Raw genomic sequence first — 27,803 nt, 5'->3', positions numbered from 1 at the left:
CTTCAAATGTAAACTCTAAATCATCTAATAGAGGGAAAAGTCTGGAATGTATATGAAGCCTTAAAATAATAACAATAAATAATGATCTAAGTGCCTACCATTCTTATGACAAGCACCGCACTAGCTTACTTTTGTTTACTTTCTCCAGTCTTATAAAAAATTGGCCTTTCACAGTTGGGGAAACAAAGTCAGAGAAGGAAAGTGACTAACCCAAAGTCAACAACTTGCTAATGCTTAAACTGGGATTGACTTATTCTTTCCTTTACTACTAAGGATTAGGCTTCCTATGAAAAACTATCTCATTGTATTCAAAAGATACTTCTTACAAAAGGTTTATATGCCACAAAAGCAGACACATAGATCAGTGGAACAGTATGGAGGGCCCAGAAATGGACCCTTAACTCTGTAATCAACTAATCTTCAACAAAGCAGGAAAGAATGTCCAATGGGAAAAAAAGATAGTCTCTTCAACAAATGGTGTTGGGAAAATTGGACAGCCACATGCAGAAGAATGACACTGGACCATTTCCTTACAACACATAAAAAAATAGACTCAAAATGGATGAAAGACCTCAATGTGAGACAGGAATCCATCAAAATCCTTGAGGAGAACACAGGCAGCAACCTCTTCGACCTCAACCACAGCAGCTTCTTCCTAGAAACTTCGCCAAAGTCAAGGGAAGGAAGGGCAAAAATGAAATATCAGGACTTCATCAAGATCAAAACTTTTGCACAGTGAAATAGTATTCACAAATGACATATCCAAAATTTAAAAAGAATTTATTAAACTCAACACCAAAAGAACAAATAACCTAATCAAGAAATGGGCAGAAGACATGAACAGACATTTCTGCAAAGAAGACATCCAGATGGCCAACAGACACATGAAAAAGTGCTCAACATCACTCGGCACCAGGGAAGTACAAATCAAAACCACAGTGAGATACCACCTCAGACCAGTCAGAATGGCTAAAATTAACAAGTTAGGAAACAACAGATGTTGGCAAGGATGTGGAGAAAATGGAACCCTCCTACATTGTTGGTGGGAATGCAAGCTGGTGCAGCCACTCTAGAGAACAGTATGGAGGTTCCTCAAAAAGTTGAAAATAGAGCTACCCTACAAACCAGCAATTGCACTACTGGGTATTTACCCTAAAGATACAAATGTAGTGATCCAACGGGGCAGATGCACCCAAATGTTTATAGCAGCAATGCCTGCAATAGCCAAACTATGGAAAGAACCTAGATGTCCATTAACAGATGAATGGATAAAGATAAAGAAGATCTATCTAGATAGATATATATATATCTTATATATATAGATATTCTTCTACTTTATATATATAATATGTTTATATATGTATATTATATTGTATATATATGTTGTATATATACATATATGTATATATAGTATGTATATTGTATATATGTGTATTATAATTATACATTATATTATACATGATATATATGTGTACTTGTCGGACTCCGGTAGGTTTTGCGGGCCGACAGGCACGAGGAGAGCGTCTGGGCCAGCCGGTAGCTCCCCTTGGGGCTGAGCGGGATGGCGAGTGTCGCGAGTCCAGGCGCATTAACGAACCACACCAGACTCGGGGGATCTGTCGAAGCAGGATCTCACTTTATTGAGTGGGGTTGCAGCTTATATTGGGTAGGGGATGGGAAATGAGGTCAGCGGGGAGAGAGCCTATGGGGTTTGGTTACGTAGTCAGTAACTGGGTAGGGTGTGTTGGGCGAGAGGAGGAAATATCAGAGATATGCGGAACTGAAACCGCCACGTTGGCACCAATACCGCCACGGTGGCGCCTTTTCTAGCCGGAAGAGAAGGCAGGCCAGCGCCATCTTTGCTGTGCCCAACATTTCCCCCTTTTGTTTTTGTAGGCATGACTTCTGTCTTAGGTTGCCAGTGGTGAGGTAACAGACTTACCCGTCATTGAGGGTCATACAGCAAAGGTATGTCCTCTGTCTTAGGTTGTTCTGTCCCTCCCATTAGTCTTACCCGTCATTGAATATCATGCAGCTACAAGGGGAACTTTCCTCTAAGGCCTGTCTTAGGTTGCCCCGGTCTTCATGGGGTCTTACCCGTCATTGGCCAATAAAGGTCGTTGGCGCTATTAGTAGGTGTCTTCATCATGGGCGGCCAATCTCTGATAATGTACTTGGACATTCATTAATTGAATGGCTTCCATCCTCTTTTGCACGAATTGGGCCAACTTGTTTATAATGCAGGGGCCAAAGGAAACTAGGAGGAGTAGGGTTAAGATGGGTCCCAGGAAGGGGAGGACTAAGGGGAGTAGACCATTAAAGCCTGTCCAAAAACACTGCCTTTTTAAGCTCCTTAAGGTCCCCAGGCTCCCATGGGTACCATGGAGCTGGACGGTTACCCCCTGGGTTAACATTAGTGGAGGGGGGTCGCACAGGGGGGCTCTTACTTCGAGGTTTGGGTTGGAGATCTGGGGGCCAAGGGGCTTCATCAAAAGGGTTCAGAGGGGGATAGAGTTTTTTGGGTCTAGCGGAGGGGCCGTCAGGAATGTTTGAGGCGGGAGTGGGAGACTTCTCTTGTGGCTTGTCTGATATAGTCGGAGTGGGCGTCCCAGAAGGGAGTTTGGTTGCCTCGGATTGGGAAGGGGGAGGGGTGCAAGATTTCGGGGGGCAAGGTGACTCCTTAAGCCCCTTTGGGGGTCTGGGTGGAAAGCAACTCTTTAGTGCCGCCAGAGTAGGATATGTACCCAAAGGGGGTATCTCCCCCCTGTTTACGTGGGCTTTATGGATTAGCTGTTCAATACGATCCCACGTGTCCCAATCAAAAAGGTTACCTTCCGGAAGCCAAGGAGCCACCTTAACAAAGGCTTCCCATGTCTTAAGGGCTTGGGAATCGGTGAGGGAAAGACCGCGGCTTCTCAAAAGGAAACGCAGGGATTCGAGGGCAGGGTCACTTTTGGAAGATGACTGCCCCATAATTTATGGGGGTACACTCACCCGAAGACCGATTGGCCCGTCAGCGAGAAGAACGAGGAGAGGGTCCTCACACGGGGCACCAGTTGTCGGATTCCGGTAGGTTTTGCGGGCCGACAGGCACGAGGAGAGCGTCCGGGCCAGCCGGTAGCTCCCCTTGGGGCTGAGCGGGATGGCGAGTGTCGCGAGTCCAGGCGCATTAACGAACCACACCAGACTCGGGGGATCTGTCGAAGCAGGATCTCACTTTATTGAGTGGGGTTGCAGCTTATATTGGGTAGGGGATGGGAAATGAGGTCAGCGGGGAGAGAGCCTATGGGGTTTGGTTACATAGTCAGTAACTGGGTAGGGTGTGTTGGGCGAGAGGAGGAAATATCAGAGATATGCGGAACCGAAACCGCCACGTTGGCGCCAATACTGCCACGGTGGCGCCTTTTCTAGCCGGAAGAGAAGGCAGGCCAGCGCCATCTTTGCTGTGCCCAACATGTACTATATATTCTTCTATTATATATAATATGTTTATATATAAGTATATTATATGTTTATATATATAGTTTATATATATAATGGAATACTGTGCAGCCATCAAAAGAAATCTTGCCATTTGCTATGATGTGGATGGAACTAGAAGGTATGCTGAGCAAAAGAAGTCAATCAGAGAAAAAGAATTACCATATGATCTCTCTGATACAAGGAATTTGAGCTGCAGGGTGGGGGGGTATCGGGGGGTGGGTAGGGAAGGAAATAATGAAACAAGGTGGGATCAGGAGGAAGACAAACCATAAGAGACTCTTAATCTAACGAAACAAACAGGGTTTCTGGAGGAGAATGGGGTAGGATGATGGGGTAACTGGGTGATGGACATTGGGGAGGGTATGTGTTGTAATGAACACTGGGTATTATACAAGACTAATGAATCACTGGTGTGTACCCCTGAAACAAGTAATACATTATATGTTAATTAGTTGTTAATTGGTTGAATTTAAATTTAAAAAACATCTTTTGTTCTTATAAAGTCATTGCTGCTCTTGGTGAAATAATGCAAAGTTACACAGTGAAAAACTCAAAGCCCTCCTCCCTCCTCCCTCTACCAGTGATAACTCCTGGCTATAGTTTCTTGTATGTAATTCCAGAAATTTCCTAGAAACTTGGAAGCAAATGTGTGTGTGTCTGTATTGTTAAAAGATAAACTGAGGTATATTAAAAAGTTTAAGAGCTTATTCGAGCAAAAATGGATTCAAATTCGGTAGCACCAAACCAGGAGTGGTTAGGAGCACTCCACAGGCACCAGGGAAAAGACATACAGAAAAAGAAGGGAAGCAAAAAAATGAAATTATTGATTGACTAAAGCTTTAAGCCTAGTTGGTTGTTTGGCATTGGTGATCCTTAGTGTTTTAATTTCTGACTTTGAGGCATTTATAGGTTTAGATTTTGGTTTGCCTGTCTAGGCTACCATAACCATAGAGCCGCATCAGTCTCAGGGCCGCTTTAATTAGTTTAATAGCATGTTGAACACAGATAGGGCTATGGTGTGTGATATGGTGTGTATAAGATGTTTGTCTATAGCTTGCTTTTCCCACATGACAATATTTTTGGAATCTCTGTAGCAACCACATTGTACTCCACTGTGCCCTCTATGACAATATTTTAAAAATTTGTTCCATTTTTGTGAAAAAAGTTGATGGTATTTTGATAGGGGTTGCATTAAATGTATAGATTGCTCTGGGTAGCATAGACATTTTAACAATGTTTGTTCTTCCAGTCCATCAGCATGGAACATTTTTCCATTTCGTTGTGTCTTCCTTGATTTCTTTCATGAGTATTCTATAGTTTTCCAAGTACAGATCCTTTGCCTCTTTTTTGTTGTTGTTGTTGTTTTCTTAAGACTTTATCTGTCAGAGAGAGAGAGGGTGAGAGTGTGAAAACAAGCAGAGAGAGCAGCATGCAGAGGGAGAGGCAGGCTTGCCGCTGAGCAAGGAGCTCGATGCGGAACTAGATCCCAGGACCCAGAGATCATGACCCAATCCAAAGACAGACACTTAACTGACTGAACCACCCAGGCGTCCCTCCTTTGTCTCTTTGGTTAGGTTTATTCCTAGGTATCTTATGGTTTGGGGTGCAGTTGTAAATGGGATCGACTCCTTAATTTCTCTTTCTTCTGTCTCATTGTTGTTGTATAGAAATGCAACTGATTTCTGTGTACTAAATTTATATCCTTCCACTACTGAATTCCTGTATGAGTTCTAGCAATTTTGGGGTGGAGTCTTTGGGGTTTTCAACATAGAATATAAAAGAGATTTTAAACCAACATAGTATAAAAGACTGTGCAAGTGTTTCCATTTAAAAAAATTATTGGAGTCACAGGAAGTGGGGCCCCACCCCTAACATCAGGGGCAGGGAGTGAGTGTCGCTGGGCTGGATGTGGGGAGAAAGCGATTGTGGGAGCAACATGTCTCCATGGAGTACTTGGATTCAGCTCCTTCCTTTCCAACAAGTAAGAAATTTACATGAATTCCCTGGACCTTGAAAAGCTATTACAATGCCCCTATGATAAAAACTACCAGTTCACTGCTGGCAGGTTTCCTTATCATCTTATCAAGTGCAGAAAGAACCATCCTGATGTGGAAAGGGAAATGATTACTTGTCCCTTCAGTGCTTGCCCCCAGGCTTCTCTGCCCAAAATCAGTCATCCTATCTTAAGCTGTGATGATAAAAGTTGTGTTGAGCAGGATGTTGCCAACTGAACCAGGAACCTTGGACAAGAGACGTGACTAAGAGCACATGGCACATGAGTGAACATGGCAGAAGAATTCATGGTGAGAAACAAGATACGAACAAAGAGAAAAGCATTTCTACTTTCCCATTTGTTCTGTGCTGGAGTCTTATTTTATAAAGGTGACACAGAGGACCATATGAGGAACACCAGGTTTTGGAGAGGAAGCAGACCAGGAGCAAGGGGGAAACCTTTATTGGAGTTTCCTTGAGAACCGCGAGGCAGGGTAGGTTGAACGGTTTAGGACTGGCTAGTTTGAATAATTTCAACAGGCCTTGGGTTGCAGAGAGGAAAAAGTTTTTCTCTTCTCTCTTAGGGTTCTTGACTGGATCTGAAAATTAGACAGGAGAAAAGCATACAAATTTATTTAAGATTTATGTGACACAAGGGCCTTCATAAGGAAAAGACCCAAAGAAACAGTTAGAGCTGTGTATTTTTATGATAGGTTTGATGAAGAGTAAGAAGTAGTGTGGAACTAAGATAGGATAAAGAATATGAGGTAATTATAGTAAACTGGGGGAGACTTAGCAAAGCCTGTTCCTTTGGATTCTTCTTGGCATCTCTTTGTCTTTGGCAACAAGGATGATCCTTTCCTCCAGATGTATGGAGGACACCTTTCACATGATGGTTTTATGGCCTGTTGCAGGTAAGAAGTTGAAGTGAGAGGAGACCAGAGTGAACTTTCTGCTTCTGCTGTTTTCTCAAAATCCTGTAGTTTAAAATATTCAGTATGATAGGTGCCATATTTTGGAGTAGTATGTCCTGAACCCCATCAGTGCTATCAAGGTGGTCTCTAGTTGCTTAGTCCGTAGCTCTGAGATGATAAAGACAAAGGAATACTGCCTTCTTGGATGTACAGAGCAAATAGAAGAGGTAGGGCTCTGGCTTGGTTAATTTGCTTATCAAATAGCAATGCCCTTTGCTGTGTCTAAAAATTAACTAGCCCCAGGAGGGGCAGTGTCTCCTCTGACAAAAGGAGTGTTAAGATGTCAAAACATCCTAATATACAGAAAATAAAAGACATGATTAATACACCATTATCTTGGACTTACCAGGCAGAAATTTAGGAGTAAGATCGTTGTTGAAGTATACCCCTCTGCCACTCCCCCCAAAAAAACCAGAGGAAAGTGGTGGGGAGCATTCCAAAAGTCAAAAATAATTTCAAGTAAAACATTTCAAAATAAATATTTTCCAGCAAAGGAAAAAAAAAATGCATTCACTCATGGTAGCTACCCAGCTGAATTAGGAGTTTATCAAATTCACTTTCAATCAATAGCAATTATACTCAATAGTCATTGCAACATTTTTTCAACTTTTTTGAGCACCTACTTTGTGCCAAGATTTGCGCTATGTCATAGAATCCCAAGCACATATTTGTGCCTTCACTGAGCTTATCTGGGAGTGTGGTGGAAAGGATATTAGCCAGAAATCACTCTCCATTGTTGTATGAAGTTACATGGCAAGTAAATGTCCTCAGAGTCCTCAAATATCTAGTCACAGAATATGTACCTGATTTTCCTCTTGCTTGGGAGGAGGTCAGACACCATCTAAAGGTCACTATTATTTTGCCAGCAGCCAATTTATAGAAGAGTTTAAAAAATTAATATCTTTAACTATACTTCAATACCAAATAAAAGTCAGCATTTTGGAAATATTTCTTCTTTTGTGAACTTTTACTCTTCATTTTGTCCTATGCACTCCTACGGGCTATCATTTTCCTATTAGTCACTTTTGTGTCAGCATAATGTTTGCTATATTAAGAATCCAACAATTAATTTTCCTGAATGCATGTATTTATCCAAAGTTCGCTGCCAAGAGCTTTTTTTTAAACACTGTCTCATGTCTTTATTTCCATTCAGTAAGTGCCCTGACATGATTACTAATGATCTCTTAGTAAACATCTGCTTTCTTCCAACAATATTGAATATCTATATCATAAACTCAAAAGTCTACTTTCTATCTATACTCCTTTCAAATTCACTTTCAAAACTAAAAGCCAATATCTTCTTTTATACCTTTGGAACTGAGATCTCTGCTATACCAGGGAAATAGGTTTTGTATGACACTTGAAAGTTTAGGGATGCAGTCTGTATCTAACAAATGAATTCCATATCTTTTGAAGCTAAATTGCTCAATTCCTTTAGTACATTGTGTTAACGGGATGAAACTGTGTTTCCTGTAGCCCTTCATTTTTCACAATTTCTGTAGATGCCACATTCTGTGGACAGTTTGGGGTGATATATTTATCATTTCTATCAGTGTGCAGGCTTCTGAAGAGCAGGGGTATCAAATTATTCTCTTTGTGTCTCAGATACAAACATGATCCCTGGTGGAAATACTGGATCTAAGTGGAAATCCATGTTTCCTTCTATAAACCTGATCACATGAAAGATGTGTATTATGTAAATTTTTCCTGCCAACTCTCTTTTTTCTATTTAGTGGTCTCTTTCCCTAACTGGGTTCTTGGCCAAATCTGCCATGGCAGAAATCTACCGTTTTGACATTGTACCCAAGGACAGCAATACAGGTATCTCCCCACACCCAATAAAAACATATCCATCTCCTTCCTCCTAGAAACTTCTACAGAGTTACTTCTGTGGCCAGATGCTTTCCATGTATTATATTAATCAATCCTCTCAAGAACCCTAAAAGGTATGTATCATTGCCATTATATGGAACGGAAGGTTAACTCTCTTAAGCTTGTGTAGCTACTAGTCGCTGGAGGCTGGGATTTGCCCTTATAACTGTCCAACTGCAGAATCCATGCTTTTTCCAGTTTGTCTTGCAGCCTCCATTCTTTCCAAGTCCTAGTCACCTGACAGCCATTTATGTATTCTAAGTAAACTAAACTGGTCCATATACAGTATCCTTGCCAGATCATTATCAAATTGTCTCTTCTCATGGCTTACTTATGAAAACTGGTTTTGGCACAGGATTGTAATTGGAGCAGAGAATAAAGGACAGAGCTAAGGAAAAGGGCAGCCTTGATCCAAGAGGATCCAGACAGTGAAAAGTGGCCATGATAACTGCCACACTTAAAATCTTTAGTGGCTCCCTCTTGGCTTTTATTTGTTTAATAAATAATTAGCGGGCTCCCGCTAAGTCCCAGATACTGTTCATCACATTGTGGCTATAGCAGCAAGTCAAATAGACCAAAAAACTTGCCCTCATGATGCTTACATCATAGGGAGGTGGCAGGGAGTAAAAAGAGAGAAATGTGTCCTGGCGTGACAGGTACACATGGGCAAACACGGCAGATCAAGAAGTTTGGGAGTGTCTTCCTTATAAACACCAAACTTCTTAGTGTGGTGGACAAAAGATTTCACCCATTTGGCCCATCTGTTGCATACCATGGTCAAAACCACACTCAATGGTCCATCTTCCTGAAGTTCCTCTGTCTTGTGTCTCCACACTAACTGCCTTTCTGTCTTCTTGAGCAGTAGACACATCCTCTTTCATGACAGCCTTGAAATTTTCTGACACCTCCAAATTCTTATTTGTATGCCAGAGCATGCCAGACTTCTCTAATAGCATTTATATCACAGACTATGTTGTTATTTTCTACTTTCAAATATTTATCTTCTTCAGATGTATAACAAACTCCCTGAGGCAAGACCATGCTACTTCACCTTGAATCTGAGACACTGAATACTGAGCCTGGCAGAGAGTAAACGCTCAATAAATACTTCATGAAAGATGTGAATGGATGCTCAGATGAAATAAGGCCATTTAAGTACACAGAATTGTCAAAGACCATCAAGAGTGAAAGGAAACGGGGCTGTTTTTTGTATTTATTCTGAATACCTATTAAACCATGTACAGAGCTGACAGGATAATCACTTTTTAAAGGTTACCTTTTTATAACATAACTTGAAGAAATTATCAATATGAAATACCTAAAATCCATAGTTACATGCTCAAGGCAGACAGGGTACACTTGGGATATTACATTTTAAAAGATAAGGTTTATTACCATAACAATTTGACATTTTTATTGCAAATTACAAACTACTTGGAAAGACATTCATTTGCAGTAAATTAGCATTATTTAAATCTTTAATTTTTTAAAAAATATATATATTATTTATTTGACAGAGAGAGAGATCATAAGTAGGCAGAGAGGCAGGCAGAGGGAGAGGGAGAAGCAGGCTCCCCACTGAGCAGAGAGCCCAATGCAGTACTCAATCCCAGGATCCTGAGATCATGACCTGAGCCAAAGGCAGAGGCTTAACCTGCTGAGCCACCTAGGCGCCCCTAAATCTTTACTTTTATCAGAAGAACACTAGGCTCTAAGTGTATAGACCTTACAATCAGTTTTTGATAAATTGAACCAAGAATATAGCAGATACCTGTTAGTTCTTGTATATACACATCATGGTATGTGAGATATTTGCTATAGGCTCATGGCAATTAGAAAATACAAAGTTGGATATCCTCTCACAAAACAAATTCTATGAAATATTAATAATTAATAATTAACATTCTACTCTGATTTTCAAAAGCAAAATGTAGTATCAATGAAAGTGCTAGCCAACATCCTTTGTTCATCAATTAATAATGATCTCTGGTTCAATTTGATTGCGAAAAAGCAATCTTTGCTCAAAAAAAAAAATACTATCTTGCCCATAAGTTTTGATGAACTTTTCAAATATAAATCTTTAAGTGTATAGGAACTGTCATTTGCCTAGTAAGTAAGCTAGCTAAACTGTTGTATATAGATGTGTAAAGGATATTAAAGCAATGTATGTAGGCAGAAAATTTAATAAACACTGAACTTATACTTGAATGGGTTTATTGTTTCTTATTTTGAATATGTACACTTTGAGAGCCTACTCGAAGGTTTTTGGAGTCCTCTTCTGCTATCTGGCTTTGACGCACCTACTAAGATCTTTCGCAGGATCATGGAGACCCTGTGGCAGGTGGCATGGCAGATAAGGTACTGCTCGAAGTGGCTGATTTCTCCTTCCAGCTAGAAGGCTGACCACTGGGTCCTGAGTTTAGAAAGGTGTCTATACAAACATCTCCAGGCACACATACTTTAATAGTATGGACTTCAGACATATCAACTCTCTCCATACAATGGACATTGGCATAACAAGCGCAGTAAAAGTTTTGGGAAAATTGTTGTAGATCTTCAAGTGTGGGTACCCCTTGTACTGTGTATTTTCCATTACTCTCAAGTTGAATAACAAAATTATCTGGGTTCAGGTGAAGATAGTCACTTGAATTCCAGTGTTTCCTTACACACACTCCTTGGTCCTGGCAGAGCGCTTGACTGCACATTTTGGCTGCGAGGGTGACATTGATTATGTAAGGATTCAGTGTATTCTTCATGTAGTTGTCTAGCTCTGTGCAAGATTGCTGTAAAATTATAAGAAGGTTAGAATATTAAGGGACAAGTTAGCTCATCTGTGAATTAATTCACTATGATAGGCGGTTTCTAAGGAAGCAAGATAAAACAAGACCCAGCAAGAGGTAGGAAGTAGTTTACCATTTTTACCTTATCAAACAAGATTATTCCAACTGTTTTGTAACATTTGTAAGTAAGTTTCACATGCCATTTGATTTAACTTAATAATTGACCAGTTAAACCTTAACTTCAGCCTAGCCTTGGACTTCTTCTATAATTCCTAAAATAGGGCAGGATGGTAGAGCAGTTACAGAATGGTCTCTGGGGCCCATCTTCCCAGATTGGTCACAGTTCCATGAATGACTAGCTCTGTGACCTTGGAAATCTTGCAAGTTTTCTAAGTCTTAGTGTCCTAAAGGCAAATCAGTTAACCCCGTTATGCTTCAGCTTCATAGTTTGTAAAATAAGGATTGTTATAGCACTTACCTCCTAGGGTTGTTGTGAAGATGACAAGATACAATGTATATAAAAGTGCTTAGAATTAAGATCGAGCATATCATTGGTTAGCCCTCATGAAATTATAAATAAAATTAATAAGAATCATCTTTGTGAGGACAAGTTTAAACAGCATGAGGAAGATTTCTCAACTGCTAGCTCAAAACAACTAAACAGGTTCAACTGAGTATACTTTATGTTAAATGTTATGTATAGTTCAAGTTATGGGTGAATTATGACAGCTCTTTTACAAATACACTTATTTGGCAGAGCACGAGTGATGAGTAAGTAAAATGATTCATCTTGAGACTGATGCATTCTAAAACTGGGATGCTGTCTTTTCAAAAACATGGAAGATAGTCACTTGCTTTCTTTCATAATCTATAGTTCCACTGAGAAAGCTGGCCATGCTAGTTCTCCAGCAGACCAAAGGAAATGGTGGTGGTAGATCAGAAGGCAAGTCAAGGAATCTTGGAAGCTTCCACTTGACTCTATCTCGTTATATGCCTTGAGATGATGCCAGCAATGGTAGGAAGAATAGGGCCTTCCAAGAATGTCCATATTCTAATGCCCTGGAACTTGTGACCTTGTTACCTTGCATGGCAAAAGGAACATTATACATAAGATTACAGAGAAGAATGTAGTCCTTGAGATGGAGAGATTATCCCAGGTTATCTGGATGGACTCAATTTAATCACATGAGTCCTTTAAAAATGTAGAAACTTTTCCAGCTTGGATTTTTAAAAAAATGAGATGGAAGAAAGAGAACAAATTAAAGATCAAGGAGACTCAACCCAGCATGGCTGGCTTTGAAGATAGAGGAGAGAGCCAAGAGCTGGAGAGTGCCGTGAACTCTAGAAGCTGGAAATAACCCTTAGCCGTCATATCCAGCCAGAAAATAGACATCTGATTGCTACAGCCAGGAGGAAATGAATTCTACCAACAACCCAAATGAGCAAGTAAGGGTCCTCCCTTGGACAGGAATGCAACCCTATCAACATCTTGATTTGAGTCCGTTAAGATCCATGCTGGACTTCTGAACTCCAAAGTATAAGATAATAATTCTCTCTTGTTTAAACTAAGTATGTTGTCATTATTATAGCAGCAGTAGAAAACCTCTTCTTAATCCTAGTTTTGCATGGTGTCTAGAATAAAATTCAACTTCGCCTGACTTATATACAACCTGATGTGAGGTAATTCTTCCTTACTCTTCAGTACCACTCCCTTACCTACTCTGCCTTAAGCATGCTAGTTGTTTCATAAGAATGGCAAGTTTATTTCAAACTGCACTTACTTCTTCCCTCTGCTTGGAATGCTCTTTCCTCTAATTTTTTTTTTAAGATTTTATTTATTTACTTGACAGAGATTACAAGTAGGCAGAGAGGCAGGCAGAGAGAAAGGAAGGGAAGCAGGCCTCCGGCTGAGCAGAGAGCCCGATGCGGCGCTCGATGCCAGGACCCTGGGATCATGACCTGAGCTGAAGGCAGAGGCTTTAACCCACTGAGCCACCCAGGCGTCCCTCTTTCCTCTAATTTTTAACACGGTCACTTTATCGCGCCATTCAGATTGCAGCTTTAATTAAACCTCAGACACCTTTCCTATCTACTTTCTCACATCTGTTTTAATTCTCTATATATTACTTATCACATCAAATATTTTTCTTAATCCCTCCAACGTTAATATCCGCTGCCTGAGTGCCGAGACTTCGTCAGTGTTCTTCAATACTGTATCCCCAGGGGCCAAGATATATGAGAATTGATACGAAGTTCAGATGACAGTCTGGGTGACCACAGAGACAAGAGCTGGGCAAAAAGAGGAGTGAAGGATAAGAATGGTTTGAGAATCGTTAGCCCACACAAGATGTAGTCTTTGGAAGGATCTGAAACTGACTTTCTAAAAGATAAGGTCTGGTTTATAGCATTTGTCAATATACCACGGGGTATAAGTACATCTGCTGTGGCCAGTTTTAAGCTATCAACCTGCTTTCACTGAGTGATTGGAAATCAAGCCCCTGTTGGGGTAATATGGTGTGGAGAAGCACATCATTACGTACTATTTCCACTTATGCAGATATAATAGATGTCAAGTTCCTCAAGAGTATAGATAATAGTAAAGTGAAGTATATAACTGATACATTTTAAGTATTTATTACTTCTTTTTTTTTTAGGTTTTATTTATTTATTTGACAGAGCACAAGCAGGGTAAGCAGGAAAGGGAGAAAGAGGCCCTTCACTGAGCAGGGAGCCCGACGCGGGGCTCCATCCCAGCACCTGAGCCAAAGGCTGCTGCTTAACAGACTGAGCCACCCAGGTGCCCCGAGTATGTATTGCTTTGGTTTTAACACTACTTATTTCATTCTAAGTTTTTGTAATTTAATTTTTAATAATGGTTGTGTTAACAACCAGTTCACAAAATTTCTAAATATTTAATAATCAGGTCTGAGAGTCATGCAATAATAAGAGAAAAAAACTAGGTGTGACTTATAATAATATGTCATGCCGTACTACTAATTGGAGAAAGCCTGATTCACTCCTCATCAGAGTAAGGGTGGAGTTCTCAGTTCTTTAAAAAAAAAAAAGAAGGAATGTAGTATGGGGAATATTTATAAATGATTCCATCAGATAATTTATAAGACCCTTGAGAAAGGTGTTTACAGATTTGAGACACAGTGAATGAAAATTAGGAATATATTTAGGAGAATTAGAATTTTTTTAATGATTTTCTGACATGGAAGATTTTGCACCAGGGACATACACCTTTCTCCATACTTTTATTTTATATTATTTCTCCTTATTGGTGATCAAGCCAGAGACAATAGAGTTCTACCAAAAAGTAGAAGGGCTCAGATGATCTTGAAAGAATCTCATAATGGGGAAACTACTGTTAGGTACTTTTGTAAATGAATTAATAATATAGTGAGGCTATCTGAAGGACAAGAGACAAAAGGCCTCTTCTGGTCTTAGATTGCTGTATAAAGTCTCTTCTCTATAGGTCCTAAGAGAAGTCTCCCTGGCCATGAGCTCTATGAGATATTCTCTGTGGCACCTAAGTCTCTCATATTTCCACATCTATTAGAGAAAGAAAAGTTGAGCTCCAGTTTAGCAGTGTCCATGTGATAGCTTTACTCTTGAGTCAAGAGGATTGAAGAGGTTGGGAAGACAGATCTGACACAGAAAAATAGACAAGGATGAAAATACAGGAAGAGAGAAAAGGATTAGGTGGTAATAGTTAAAGGCCTTTTGAACTGAAGAAACTGCATTAGGAGAAAAATGAAAAGAAGTCACCCATACAGAAAAAAGTGGACATTTTTTCCCTAATAAAACAAGTTTTACTCAAAATTTTACTTAAAATAGACAACAGTAAATATAACTTGTGGAAAATAAGGAAGTATTCCTTTTCCTCTCCCTTAGAGAAGGTTTGAACAATTTAGTAATATTTTGAAAAAAGTAATTCCCAATTGCTTATGCACCTCTTCCCCACTCCCGGCTCCTTTGTCTTCCTCCCCACCCAGCCCCCACCAAACCATTCCTCCTTAAGTCTCTCCCATCTCAGAGGCCAATACCTTCAAACCAGAAGCCTTCGAGTAATCTTAACCACTTCTCTTATCCATCCTACTCATCCAGTCCCTCAGTCCAACCTCTCAGTTCTACTGTTGGGTTATATTCAAACCACACGCCAGCACCTATGGTCCAGGCCATCAACAGCTTCCTCTCCCTGTTCCCGCTCTTGCCAGTCCACCGTGGATCCTCAGCTCAGCTAAGTAAGAAATGTTGGTCAGAGACTGCAGCTCTTCTGCTCAAGTCTCTTCGTGGCCTTCCATATCAGAGACAAAGCCCCATGGTGGCCTGCGAAGCCCTCCATAAGACCCTCTGTCTTCTCGCTTACCACAAGTCTTCCTTGCTCCCTGCACTCCGGTCACACTGACCTCCTCTGTCTTTCTTTGGCGAGCACATTCCAGCCGGAAGGCTCTTGCACTCACCATCCCCGCTTGGTGTCTTAGAGACTTGGTGCCTGGTTTTCATCAGGTCTCTGCTCCAACAGCACCTCGTCAGAGAGGCCTTCTGTGACTGCCCCATCTTAAGTACCACCATTTTATCTCTCTTTATCCTGCCTACACTGCTTCATTGCTCTTTATTGCTATCTATTGCTCTCTATTGCTATCACTACCTGACATATCGTATCTGCATAAGTTGCATTTCCACTTGTAAGGATGCAGCTTCATGGTGAAGGGACTTCTCTTCATTCAGTTCAAAATTCATTCAAATCCCTTCAAAAATTCATTTTTAGCACCTAGGATTATCTGGCACTTAATCACAGGAGATGTTCAATAAACCAAGAGTCAGCACACGTTTTCTGTATAGAGGCAGACAGTAAATATTTCAGGGTGACTGCCATAACTATTCAGATTATTTCTTTGTACTGCAAAAGCAGCCATAGACATCTAAACTAAGAAACGTGCCTGTATTCCACTAAATAAAACGTAACCAGTAGACACTAAAATTTAAATATTACCTAATTTTCACTGAGTATAAATGCTATTCTTTGGGAGTTTTTCCCCATCCATTTAAAAGGAGAAAATTCATTCTTGGCCCCTGGCCGTCATTTGCTGACCCGTGTAACAAACTGCCATTGAATGACTAAATGAATAAGCAAAAGAAGTGCTTAATAAACAGTAATTGAATGAATGAATGAATTGACTATTATTTCATTGACTACTTCATGGGTTTTTTGAGAGGAGACCTATCACAGTACAATACAAAAAGCCAAACACCATGTCAGAAAACTGAGTTTGTAGTCCTCTTTTTGCTACTTGCTTGCCCTATAGCCTAGAGAATTTGGGTCAGTTTCAATGAATTTCTGTTTCCTTGCTGGAAAAGAGGTACAATTTTTTCTGCCTTATAACATAACCACACAAATGAAGGACAGCTTGATGCAACCAGTATTAACTGAGCACATACTACTATGTGCCAAGCATAGTACTTACTTTTATTATTCAGTACAACCATCCTCAAAAACATTAAAAGTAGAAATCTTTTCATCTATTTCCTGTCAATTCAACTTACCACATTTTGGCTTATATTGAGGCTTCCCCACATTACCATTCCAGAAGCACCTAGAGAAACTGTTTCACCGATTGTGTTCACAAGGTCCTCCTGGTGAATGTGACAGAAAGAGTTAACAGAAATAAAATAGAAATGCTATGCATAAGACAGTAACACCAAAGCTAAGAATTCTGACAACAATAATAATTCAAATATTTCCCCACTATTTCTGTTGCCACCACATCCTTACTATCACAAATATATAGATTTTTCTGTTATTATTTTAATTACTTCTATTGACAAACCCCATGAAAGGGAAAAAAGGGAACTGAGTTAATACATTGAATGTGCTACCTAGTTTTTTCATTGTTGCTAAGATATTATATGATCACATTTAAAAGAAATATATTCTTGAGATGCCTGGGTGGCCCAGTCGGTTAAACTGCTCTCTTCAGCTCAGGTCATGATCCTGGGGTCCTGGGATTGAGTCCCTCATCAGGCTCCTTGCACAGTGGGGGACCTGCTTCTCCCTCTGTCTGCCTCTCTCTCTGCTGTGCATGCGTGCTCTATCTCGCTCTCTCAAGTGAATAAATGAAATCTTAAATAAATAAACAAATGAAATATACTCTTATTTTGCATTCACATAAAAATGGAGTACTTATCTGTGTGCATATTTGTAAAGGATGTTAAAAGCCAAATCTCACTCCCTTCAAAAATGATGTTGAATTCCACTAAACACCTTTTGTGGTTGCTAGTTCATAGGTCTCACACCTTGACTTACCTGAGAAAGATATTTCAAATCTATGTCAACAAAAACTGGACGGGTATATACAAAAACTGGAAGTGGATGTTTAACACTGTGTACTACAGAAAGCCGAATGGCTTCCAAAACACGATTGCGGACATAGAGAGCAGCTTTTAAAGTAGATTTGAATTTGCTGCTCAAATAAATGGATGGGAAAAGGGCCGTGCTTTCCTTCCATAACCAGTTGAGTCTGTCGTTTCTCTTCTTTTCTATATCAGGGCAACTTCCATTGTAATCGGTATCTTTAAAACCATTGTAACAATCAGGAAAAAGATAAAAGCCCCATAAATAATTTGGCCGAAGTTCTTTCACCAGTTTTAAGGTCGTTTCCATGAAACACCTTCCTGCGCTTTCAAAATCTTCTTTGGCTTTCATGGTGGCCTCTGTGTCATTAAGTTCTGCATGTTGTTGGTGAACCAACTCAATAGAAAGGTTCTTGTAAATATCTTTAGGTTTCCAGTTTCTTATCCAGATAGGCCTCCAGTTTTCCCAGTCAATGACACCCAGGCCCGTCGTGTCTACGTCTATGTAATAGTCAATATCTTTCCTGACTTTCGCCAAGTGCTTTATCATGTTTCCAGTCTGGGGGATTTCTCCATTCATACCTTTGCCAGTCTTGTCATCTATGTAAGGATAGTAGCCAAGTCTGCTATTATAAAATATTGTAATATTTTGTCCCTTGGCAGTTTTTCGAGGGCTTCCTACTAGAGAGAAAAGGTTCAGATCTAGATGCACGTTAAAATTTATAGCACACCTTTCACTTGGGATATTCCAGACCCAGAGGAAAGATATGTTTGGAATAAAAGGGGGTGCTCTGTACTCCTGAGTCGAGCAACATATAATAAGAAGGAGGGTGAGCGCGGCTTGCGTGAGTCCACTGGATCCCACAGAACTCCTAAAGAGGATACGCTGGAACCTGAGCACACCCATTGCAAAGACGAATGGCTGAAAATTTTCTCCCAAGCACTTCAGCTTGTCCGATCTTTCAAAAATGCAAGATCTGAGCATAGAAGAGAGGTAGTGGAATGAAGCCACTTTGATGGATAAAGAGGTATAATGATCACACGACGTTTAAATGTTATTCTTCTTGCTTCATATTTCAAGAATGTTTTGCAAGTTGCTTCATCTATAAATGGAAGAAAATAAATAGAGAATACATGGTTAATGTTACGTTTCTGTATCAAGACTGTCAACTTTACCAAGTTCTCAACTTGAAGGGCAGGAGTTTAATTCTGTTCTAGAAACTGGAGAACTCCTGTTTGAACCAATAAAATTACATTCTCTTCTGCATGATACAAATCCTGTAATAGCTAACATTTGTCTCATCTTTCCAAATCATTACTGCGCCTACAGGGAGACGAATGTACCTGTTTTTCCTTTTGCCTTCCCACTTGTGTAGAATGCTATGCCAAGCATTGCCTTAGCAAAGCCTTGTTAAATAGCATTTCAGTTGAATCTCTCATTTTTGTTTGTTATTTCTTGAAAGACCACCTTATAGTGGCATGCCAAAAATTGAAAAAAACCGCTCATAAAATTATGAGATTTCATCTTATTTCTTTAAGGGGGGCAAGTAGGGGAGGAGGCAAAATTCATTTCTCCCAGAAGTAGTGTATCAAAAATGTGCTAGAAACTATTGAGTCAACCAAAATCTCCTACTGAGGAACAAGTTGAAGTGTTATTTGGAATAGTGCTCCATCATATCTCAAAGTGAACTGAGTAAAAGATTAAGTAAAAGATGCGCTACATTTGTAGATATCTGTGTGTCTATATGTATATAGACACACATACCTATACACACAAAATTTATGTATAGATATAAAAATAGGTAATTTTTTTTTATGAAACGACGTATCTCTTCTTTATACATTTTTGGACAAAGCCTTGGGTCACAGAATTGGGGACAGACACAGGTTAGTATCTAGAAATGCATCTCTTTAGAAGATCTACTAGAGACTTTACACAAGAATTTCATCTTCCAGGAGAACTTGGGTGGCTCAACCAGTTGAGTGGCTGCCTTCCGCTCGGATCATAATCCCAGGGTCAAAATTTGAGGCTAGAATTTTGTTTGTCAGAACAGATTTGAAGCTCACCTTCTCCTTAGTGGGAAGAGGAAAATAACCATCCACTTTCTTACTGTTTATTCACTGGGTTCTCGTTTTACCTTTTTTTTTTTTTTTAAGAGAGAGAAAGAGCACGCGTGGGCATGCAAATGTGGTAGGAGGTGCAGAGGGAGAGAGAGAGAATCCCAATCAGACTCCAGATGAGTGGAGCCCAACATGGGACTTGGGCTCCATCTCATGACCAAAAGATGATGGCCTGAGCCAAAATCATGAGTCAGACACTTACCTGACTGAGCCACCCAGGTGGCCCTCATGTCATGTTTTGAAGGAGTTGGTAGTTGGGATTTTTGAGGTAAGGAGAAGACAGTCACAGACAGAAAAAGCCAAACAAAACAGCTAAATTTCTTGGTTCAATGCTAAGCTCTTCTTTTCTACAACAAATGCTTTCTTTCTAGAAAATCATAATGACCAGGTGTAGAAGTCAGTCACAGGACTGTCTTCAGAAACCACTCTTCTGATAGTCTTACTTCCTATAAGGAGTCTATGTATATATTATCTCAGTGGAATTAAGAACTGAATTTAGATAAAATTCTCTTACTGTTAAAATTGTTATAGATTTCTAATATAAATTATTATATTTATATAATATATAAATTATTATATTATATATTTATATCATATATTATATTTATATAATATACAGATTAAATATAAATATATAGATTTTTAATATAAATTATTATATTTATATAATATATAAATTATTATATATTTATATTATATATTATATTTATATAATATATAAATATACAGATATAGATTAAATATAAATATATAGATTTTTAATATAAATTATTATATTTATATAATATATAAATTATTATATATTATATAATATATAAACTATTATATATTATATAATATATAAATATTATATAAATATATAATATATAAATTATATAAAGGTGAACATTCAGAAATGTGGACAAATAGTGATAAAGCCAAGATTATAACTTTGGTAAAAGCTCAGTGAAGACTGAAAGGAAGGACAGAGTGGAGAGTCCCAAGGTTTAAGGTGTCTTTCCAAAGCACCTCTGAGGTCCCCATTACCCTACTAACCCCCAGAACAAATGCACATGAGAAAAGTATTGTTACAATACTTAATCAAATAGCCCCAAGCCTCAGGTTGCTGAAGATAACTTTAATGTATCTAAATTACCTCCGTAAATACTTCAGGAATCATTCTTTAATATGAAAAATAAAAGGCAAAACTTCAAGTGAGCAGCTGGCCCCAAATTTGCTGCCTTGGTAGCCCTTGTAAACTAATTACATTTGGTAGGCTGTGTGTCATTTCTGAAGTACTGCTTGGTCTCTAATTTCAACTCAAAGGCTAACTTCTACCTCCAGTTACAAGTCATTCTCGATCTAAGCCAAGTTCTGAGCAAACTTAAGAGACCAGCATAATACCCCCAAGGCAGAAAAATCCATGTGCCATTTTCTTCTCTCTCTTTTTTTTAAAGATTTTATTTATTTATTTGACAGAGATCTCAAGGAGGCAGAGAGGCAGGCAGAGAGAGAGAGAGAGGAGGAAGCAGGCTCCGGCTGAGCAGAGAGCCTGATGCGGGACTCCATCCCAGGACCCTGGGATCATGACCTGAGCCAAAGGCAGAGGCTTTAACCCACTGAGCCACCCAGGTGCCCTTGTTGTTGTTCTTTTTATGCGATAAAAGTTTTTCCTGTTCGGCCATGATATAAATAGAAGGTAATACATCTAAGAAGCTAGAAAACCACCACATGATTAAACATGAATTCTAAATACTGAAGCCTTAAGCAAATTATATTGATAAGGTATAAAAGAACTAATATTTCATCTTTTGAAAATGTAAGATAGTTCAATAGCAAGAGTGTTTAATTGAAAATAAAAAAGTAATTCATCTAAATCTTAGAAGGAAATTCCTTTGGAAAGACAGTAAAGGTGCCTATAACATTCTGTGTCCATAATGTCTTTGTAGACCCGAGAGTCCTTATAACAGAAGGTACATAATATATCCTTAATTGTAGGATTAGGTGGTTGTTCGAATTTCCAAGCCACTTACTTGATATTCAGTAGATACATATATGAGTTAATTATTTAACTAAATGAATAAGTTTGATATACTTTGAATTTCAGTAAACTCAAAATTACAGCCAAGGTGATACCTTAAAATGAAGGTGTTCAAACAGAAATCAAAACAAATCACCAGGAATCCACAGAGCTGTCAAAGGAAAAGCAGTGGGGATAGAACTGGACTCCGTTCCCAAAAGCAGTAAGAGAATTTGGGACTTTATAGCCAAAGAGCAAAGTGAGGGGGGAGGGGTGTCTGTGGATGGAAAATTAACTAAGAGGGAACATCAAGGGTGAGGGGAGACTTTGGCTAAACTGACCTAACAGTCAGGCCAGGGTGATCAGGCAAAACCAGGGGGGATAGTAGAAGATAGGAAACCTAATCAGATATCCAAGGTGACCAGGTAGGGAGGATGAGAATTCTTACTAAACTGACTTAACAGGATTCTTGCTAGAACTAAATTCTACAAGGAAGAATACAGAAGCCCAGCGTCTGAGGCTTAGTCAGAAAGAGTTCAATGAGCCTGATTAGCGTGGTCAGTAGGGGATGTTTTGTCAGTCCCCACTGTGGTACATGCTGGGTGAGTTCATCGTTTAATTAAGTAAATGAACTTCATGTACTCTGAATTCCAGTAAACTCAAAATGATGGCTCAGGGTACCACTTTAAGATGAAAATGTTCAAATAAAAAATGAACTAGAAGCATCCAGAAGCCAGAGAGTTCAAACATTACTCAGAAGACAATTATGTCTTCTATAGCTTTGTGTGAAGCACTGTCACACCCAGATATGACTGAAACTAAGTACTTGAATAATTGAATCAAGTCTCTAAAATTCTAGAGGCTAGTTGAAAACACAGTAGCTTCACTAGGCCTCCCCTCTGCAATGCTATTTGTCAAGCCTCAGATGGAGCTTAGTGATGCCTGACTTACAGCCAACCCAACATCCCACCACCAAAAACCTGGGGCCAGTCCTAGTTCTTCTGTAATTACAGTGTCTCAGCTGCCTTGCACAAATAGGCAAAAAGCCTTAGTATCACTGACGTCAAAGTTTAGGAGGAACAAGCGCCTCCGTGATAACCAGTGCCTTGGGCAATGACGGTCACAAAGGTATACCAGCTTTGATATGGGCTATGAGTTTACAATTGGTCTTCTGTTAGCAATAACTAATATTTCTCTTTCCTTGACCAGTCAGGTGACTTTTGGGTTTTTTTTCTCCGAATTGTCAAAGTCATAGTAACTAAATCTGCATGTGGGATTATAGCAAAGATCCCAATGGCCACTATAGTCTAATTCAGACAGAAAACACCTATTTGCTCATAAATGTCCTGTTTCAAAGGCAGTAGGGACCCAATTGCATCCAATGTGATTAAACACATTTGCCAATGCTGAAGGTAAATACCATGGAAGAAAAACATATGAGCTCAGTTTCAAAAGATAATACAACAGATGTTTTCCTTCTTATCAATTTATTCGGTGCCTGTAGAGATACCAGGCTACTCAATGCTGCACATAGGATGCAGATGGTTTTTTTTCTTCTTAGGAATGAGGACTGGTTCAAAAATCTTGTCAATGTTCTAAATAATTTAATATTTATTTTCCTAAAAATGCATGTTCCACAGTCCACCTTAAGAATGCACATTTTGTGAAAGCAAAACTATGACTGAACTCTCAAGCAAGCAGTTGTCCTCCCCACCTATTCATCTCTTTCTCCACTTTTTTTTTTAAAGATTTTATTTATTTATTAGACAGACAGAGATCTCAAATAAGCGGAGTGGCAGGCAGAGAGAGAGAGGAAGAAGCAGGCTCCCTGCTGAGCCGAGAACCCAATGTGGGGCCAGATCCCAGCACCCCGGGACCATGCCTGAGCCAAAGGTAAAGGCTTTAACCCACTGAGCCACCCAGGAGCCCCTCTTTCTCCACTTCTGAGGAACGTGTGGCAACTCAGTTTAGTCTAGCTTTTGGCCAGGATGTAAAGTAAAATAAAACTCAAATCTTTCATTAGCCACATGAAAGTCCCTCTTTCTTTGAGGAAGAAGAGTTTTGTGGTGACAGATGCCTGTGGACTATATGAATTCCATATGAGAATTATATATGTTTCATTCCAATGGGATCCTGCCTTGCACATCTTGTATAAATCTTTGCCCTGAATCTGTAAAAATCTGTTCTGAGCCTAAAGATAGATCTCTCAATGACTGCTCCCACTGTGTAGCCTTTCCAGACACATCTGATTATTGAAGTATTCATTTCTGATTGCCACCAAGGCGAATTTAAATGTGTCAAGACTGTCATAAAAATTGTATTTATTTCTTAGTACCAGTCGTAGTTTGTGTTCCCATTTGAAATAAGTCTATCTTTCTTCACTAAACTGTGAACTCACTACTGTGTCCCCAATTCCCTGTACTATGCCTGGTACACAGTAGAAGGTCCATAAGTACTTAATTGTATGGATGAATGAGTGAATCTATCTATCAGTTAATTCTTTGATCAGATTACTTTTTCCTTTCCCCAGTTTCACTAAATTATTTTTCATTTCCTACCATTCTCCCAAAGCACAAGTTCACCTATTGGTTAAAATATAATTTGTTATATCTGAAACATTAACAAGATAAGGAGTTAAGAGAGTTGAAGAAGTAACAGTAGGTAGCTACTTTGACCTTGCATTGTGGTATGAAAAGTAAGATTTATCTTAGTGATTATAATTAGCAGGGATTTTTAAGATTACTAATTCAAATCTAACCTGTTCTCTCAGGACAATCCCTAACTGCCACCAGTTGGGGTGTGTTATAGCTCAAGATCAAAACAACTGTGCCATAGATCATAGCTAGTAACATTTATTGGAGTCTCCCTTTACAAAGACTCTTCTCTCCTCTTCATACATCTACTTTTTTTTGTTGTTTGATTTTTACATCTATATATATACATCTACTTTTAATTTTTTTTCTTCCTATCTTAACTGAGTCTTCTACCTGCCAATGGGACCTGAAGGCTGGTGGGACCTTTAACCCACAGTTAAAGGGATTAAGGAGCCCAGACCAAAAAAGATTGAGATGTTATTTCCATTTTTAGTTATATCATGCAAGAACTGGAAGATTCAATTACTCAATCTTTAGGTATTAACTTTTTAAAAATATATTGGTGATACCCCGATCAGTCTCACACTGAGGGATGCTGGGATGATGTGTGAAATGATACCTATGAAGTATTTTTTACAAGAAGCTATGCAAATCTGGATTGCAGTATTGTTACCCCTGGACTACCTATATTATGAAATCTTGCTTATTATGGTTCATTTGCGTTTCCTCCAAACCATAAGAAAGACAACTGTAGTAAGGTATGGAGATAGTGGTTTTTGACGTACAGCAACCAGAAAAGTCAATATATGTAATTAGAATAAGGATATCTCTGGAAAAATTTAGGGGTTGTGAATTCCTAGTCCAAGAAGGCCAAAGAAGTGTTTACTGGGGATGCTGAAATTTTTAGATGCTACAGAGAAGTTTGGGGGTTATATCAGGACTCTAATTTCTTTAAAAAGCATGGTCAGTGAAAAAGGCAAAAGGGAAGAGAACGAGTCATAGCTGCAAAATTTACTTCAAATTGTACAAACTCAGTAAAAAATTGTATTTCTTTGCAATTAAATTGCCCCCTTACTTCACCTAGAGGTTGGGAGGTTGCTGCTGTTTGGCCTCGACAGAGATCACATGCTTCCAGCTCAAGGAAATAGAAGAGTTCGGATAATGCTTCCACACTGAGATCACCTCTGGTCTAAATGTAATTACAAAGAGCATTGCAGAGCAAGGGCTAAATGTTGCCTAAGCATTTTAGGGGCATCTTAGGCAAAAATGGAGAGGAGTTATGAGCACGATTATCCAATCCAAGAAAGTGATGTTGGGGAGGCCTATTTCTAGAATTTTTTCTCCAAAGTTCAGTCCACCAACTATTAGCGGGCCATACAACTGATTTAATTGGTGGTAATGACCATTTAAAAAAAAAAAGAAGTGAAATTGACTCTGATAGAGTGGAACGGTTAGATTAGGAGAGAACAGGGCAGAACAGAATTGGAAGCGTGAGAATACCATCATCACTTGCAGTAAGAAAATTATTTTATGGACCTTTTCTGTCTGTTTTATGCTTCTAAGTGTGTGCACTGGGTCACAACGTAAATTTTTTTTTTTTTTAACTGAGGAACAAATGGATCAAGCCACTCTGATAGCAAAAGTTCTGGAGTCTGACGTATCTGGGTTTTGAGTACTGAGAACAGGCCCTTTCTTATTTGGTGGCCTCCACAGAATTCTCAAACCTCATTCATTTAATTTCTTCGCAACCAGAATAGAATTCTGATCTGTCTGAAGATTCTTTAATGTCTGTAAATGACTGAACTACTATAAAGGCTCCCACGTGCATATAAAAATATTAAAGTTTGTATGTTTTTCTCCCTTTAATCTGTCTTTTGTCAGTTCAACTCACAGGCTCCAGGTGCAGAACCTAACAGGGTAAAGGCAAGTTCTTTTTTCTCCCATACACCTGATCCAGAGTAAATACCAAATAAACGTAAGTTGTTCCTGTTATTATTAATAATATTATCCCTTGCCTCCACCCCCTTGTATGAAAGGCAGGGAAAAGCATGACAAAAGTAGACAAAATCCAAGACTATTTCATGATTCATAGACCTGGTAGCATTAAAGCTTCCCTAGGAAATTAAAAAAAAAAATTTTTTTTTCACTCTAAATGTATGAGCGTTCTGGAATTGTTCTGGTAGAAGTGAGATAGTCAACTAATTCATACCACCATGGAGCCAGATCTGATGATGGCCTTCATCAGCAATGGCATTCTTCAGCTCACAGCATGGTCTTCATGAATCAGACTCTATCAGCAGATCAGACTGGCTCTAGCTTTCGTGTGCCTTGCATTAATTCAGTTATGACTGCTTCTTCACATCTAATGGAGGAGTCCACTAAGAAAGCAACCTTTTCAAGCTCAGACTTCAAACTCTTCACTCAGCCCGATGGAAATATTTCTCTAACTTATCAAATGTGATTTATCTGGACAGTTTTCAGCCTTGATATTGGATTAGGGGAATAAGTAAGTAGCATATAAATAAGTGATATTTAAAATGAATAGTAACAAAAATTATTAATATAGAATTCAGATATCTCTACAGTGTTTGGCGATTATTTATCAGTTTGGCTGAACGAACTGGCTCTGCTTCCATTTCACAAAAGAGGAGGAAGAGCCGTTACCAAAACTCAAAGAAGCAATAGTTAACAAAATTATTTCTCGGTATCAAATTTCCTTTGGCTGTTAGCATGTTTATTACCTGTACAAGATACGAGTACTCATTCATAATCATTACTGTTGTTGTTATTAAAATAAACAATACATCTAACACATCATATATATCAAAATGTGGGACAAATGCTATCCAAAAAGAAAAATTAGCTACAAAGTCAACCTTCTAATGCCATTATAAAGATCCATTAGTACTTACAGTTACCTCTGCTCCTCTGTGCTAGTCCATGAAAACCTTAGCACATTTACCCTTGTCAATGAGAAGAGCCGGCATTTGGACTTGTGTCTTCACCAAGAACGGAGGAGAACAGAAGGACCCTGTGATTCTCACCTGAGACAAGGAAGACAGGAACTCAGTGTGGACGGGCAACTAAGGATCTGGCTTATTTATGATGGGATGGGAGTGTCCCTAAGACTCACCTACTGGGAGACGGCTCAAGGAAAAAAAGGAATTCTGAGAGAATGGGGAAATCAGAATTTCTGCAGCAGAAATTCTGCTTTAGAATTTTTGAAGAGTTTGGACCAACTATGAAGTTGGGGGATGGACCAAGTTTGAGGGTGGGGGTTGGGGACAATTTCTTTATAAGACCCACAATTTTTCTAGAAACAAACAAACAAACAAACAAACAAGTGCAAAACAGAATAGACAGATGATAAGATAACTTCAAAGATTTAAAAAGAAACTTCCAAGGCACGTGTTCACTTGTCAACGTAATTATAGGGTAGTGAGTCTCTCGAGGTTGAATCTAATTAGTACTTTAGTTACTTAATGAATGTTTATAATTTTGAGAAAAAAATATTGTTTTTATTCACTTGTGTATGGTTCATTTGCTTTTAATTCTTAACATGCAATGGCTATAGTTTTAAAAATCCAAGATATAGGTAATATTTATTGGTCACCTAAACTGCTTTAAACAA

At 39.0% G+C, this 27,803-nt stretch overlaps 1 protein-coding gene across 4 annotated transcripts; it reads right to left on the bottom strand.

Annotated features, from left to right (window-relative positions):
- Positions 1-9,940: 9,940 nt before the first annotated feature.
- On the bottom strand, positions 9,941-27,351 carry SPAM1 (sperm adhesion molecule 1). 4 transcript variants are annotated; one of them, XM_013050803.2, is made up of 5 exons: positions 27,306-27,351; positions 27,085-27,216; positions 17,412-18,561; positions 16,652-16,741; positions 9,941-11,104 (listed from the first exon to the last, which is right to left on the bottom strand). In XM_013050803.2, the coding sequence occupies exons 3-5, from the start codon at positions 18,441-18,443 to the stop codon at positions 10,643-10,645; spliced, it is 1,584 nt and encodes a 527-aa protein (XP_012906257.1). In that variant the 5' UTR covers positions 18,444-18,561; positions 27,085-27,216; positions 27,306-27,351; the 3' UTR covers positions 9,941-10,642. The 4 variants fall into 4 exon arrangements, with proteins under 4 accessions (XP_012906257.1, XP_004741913.2, XP_012906256.1 ...); XM_004741856.3 differs by having other exon boundaries at positions 27,085-27,324; XM_013050802.2 differs by having other exon boundaries at positions 27,091-27,324.
- Between the last annotated feature and the right edge of the window lie 452 nt (positions 27,352-27,803).

The sequence above is a fragment of the Mustela putorius genome, unplaced genomic scaffold, assembly GCF_011764305.1.
Source record: "Mustela putorius furo isolate JIRA1106 unplaced genomic scaffold, ASM1176430v1.1 tig00003845_pilon_pilon_pilon, whole genome shotgun sequence".
In the NCBI taxonomy this organism is placed as follows: domain Eukaryota; kingdom Metazoa; phylum Chordata; class Mammalia; order Carnivora; family Mustelidae; genus Mustela; species Mustela putorius.
The sequence above is the reverse complement of the archived record's forward strand: the minus strand, read 5'-3'. Positions and strand labels throughout refer to the sequence as shown.

Coding starts and splice junctions, on each gene's coding strand:
- SPAM1 (XM_013050803.2), bottom strand. CDS start 18,443: ATGCTCAGATCTTGCATTTTTGAAAGATCGGACAAGCTGAAGTGCTTG. Junction 16,742..17,411: donor ATTTGAAATATCTTTCTCAG/GTAAGTCAAGGT, acceptor CACATTCACCAG/GAGGACCTTGTGAACACAAT. Junction 11,105..16,651: donor TCAATATAAGCCAAAATGTG/GTAAGTTGAATT, acceptor ATAATTTTACAG/CAATCTTGCACAGAGCTAGA.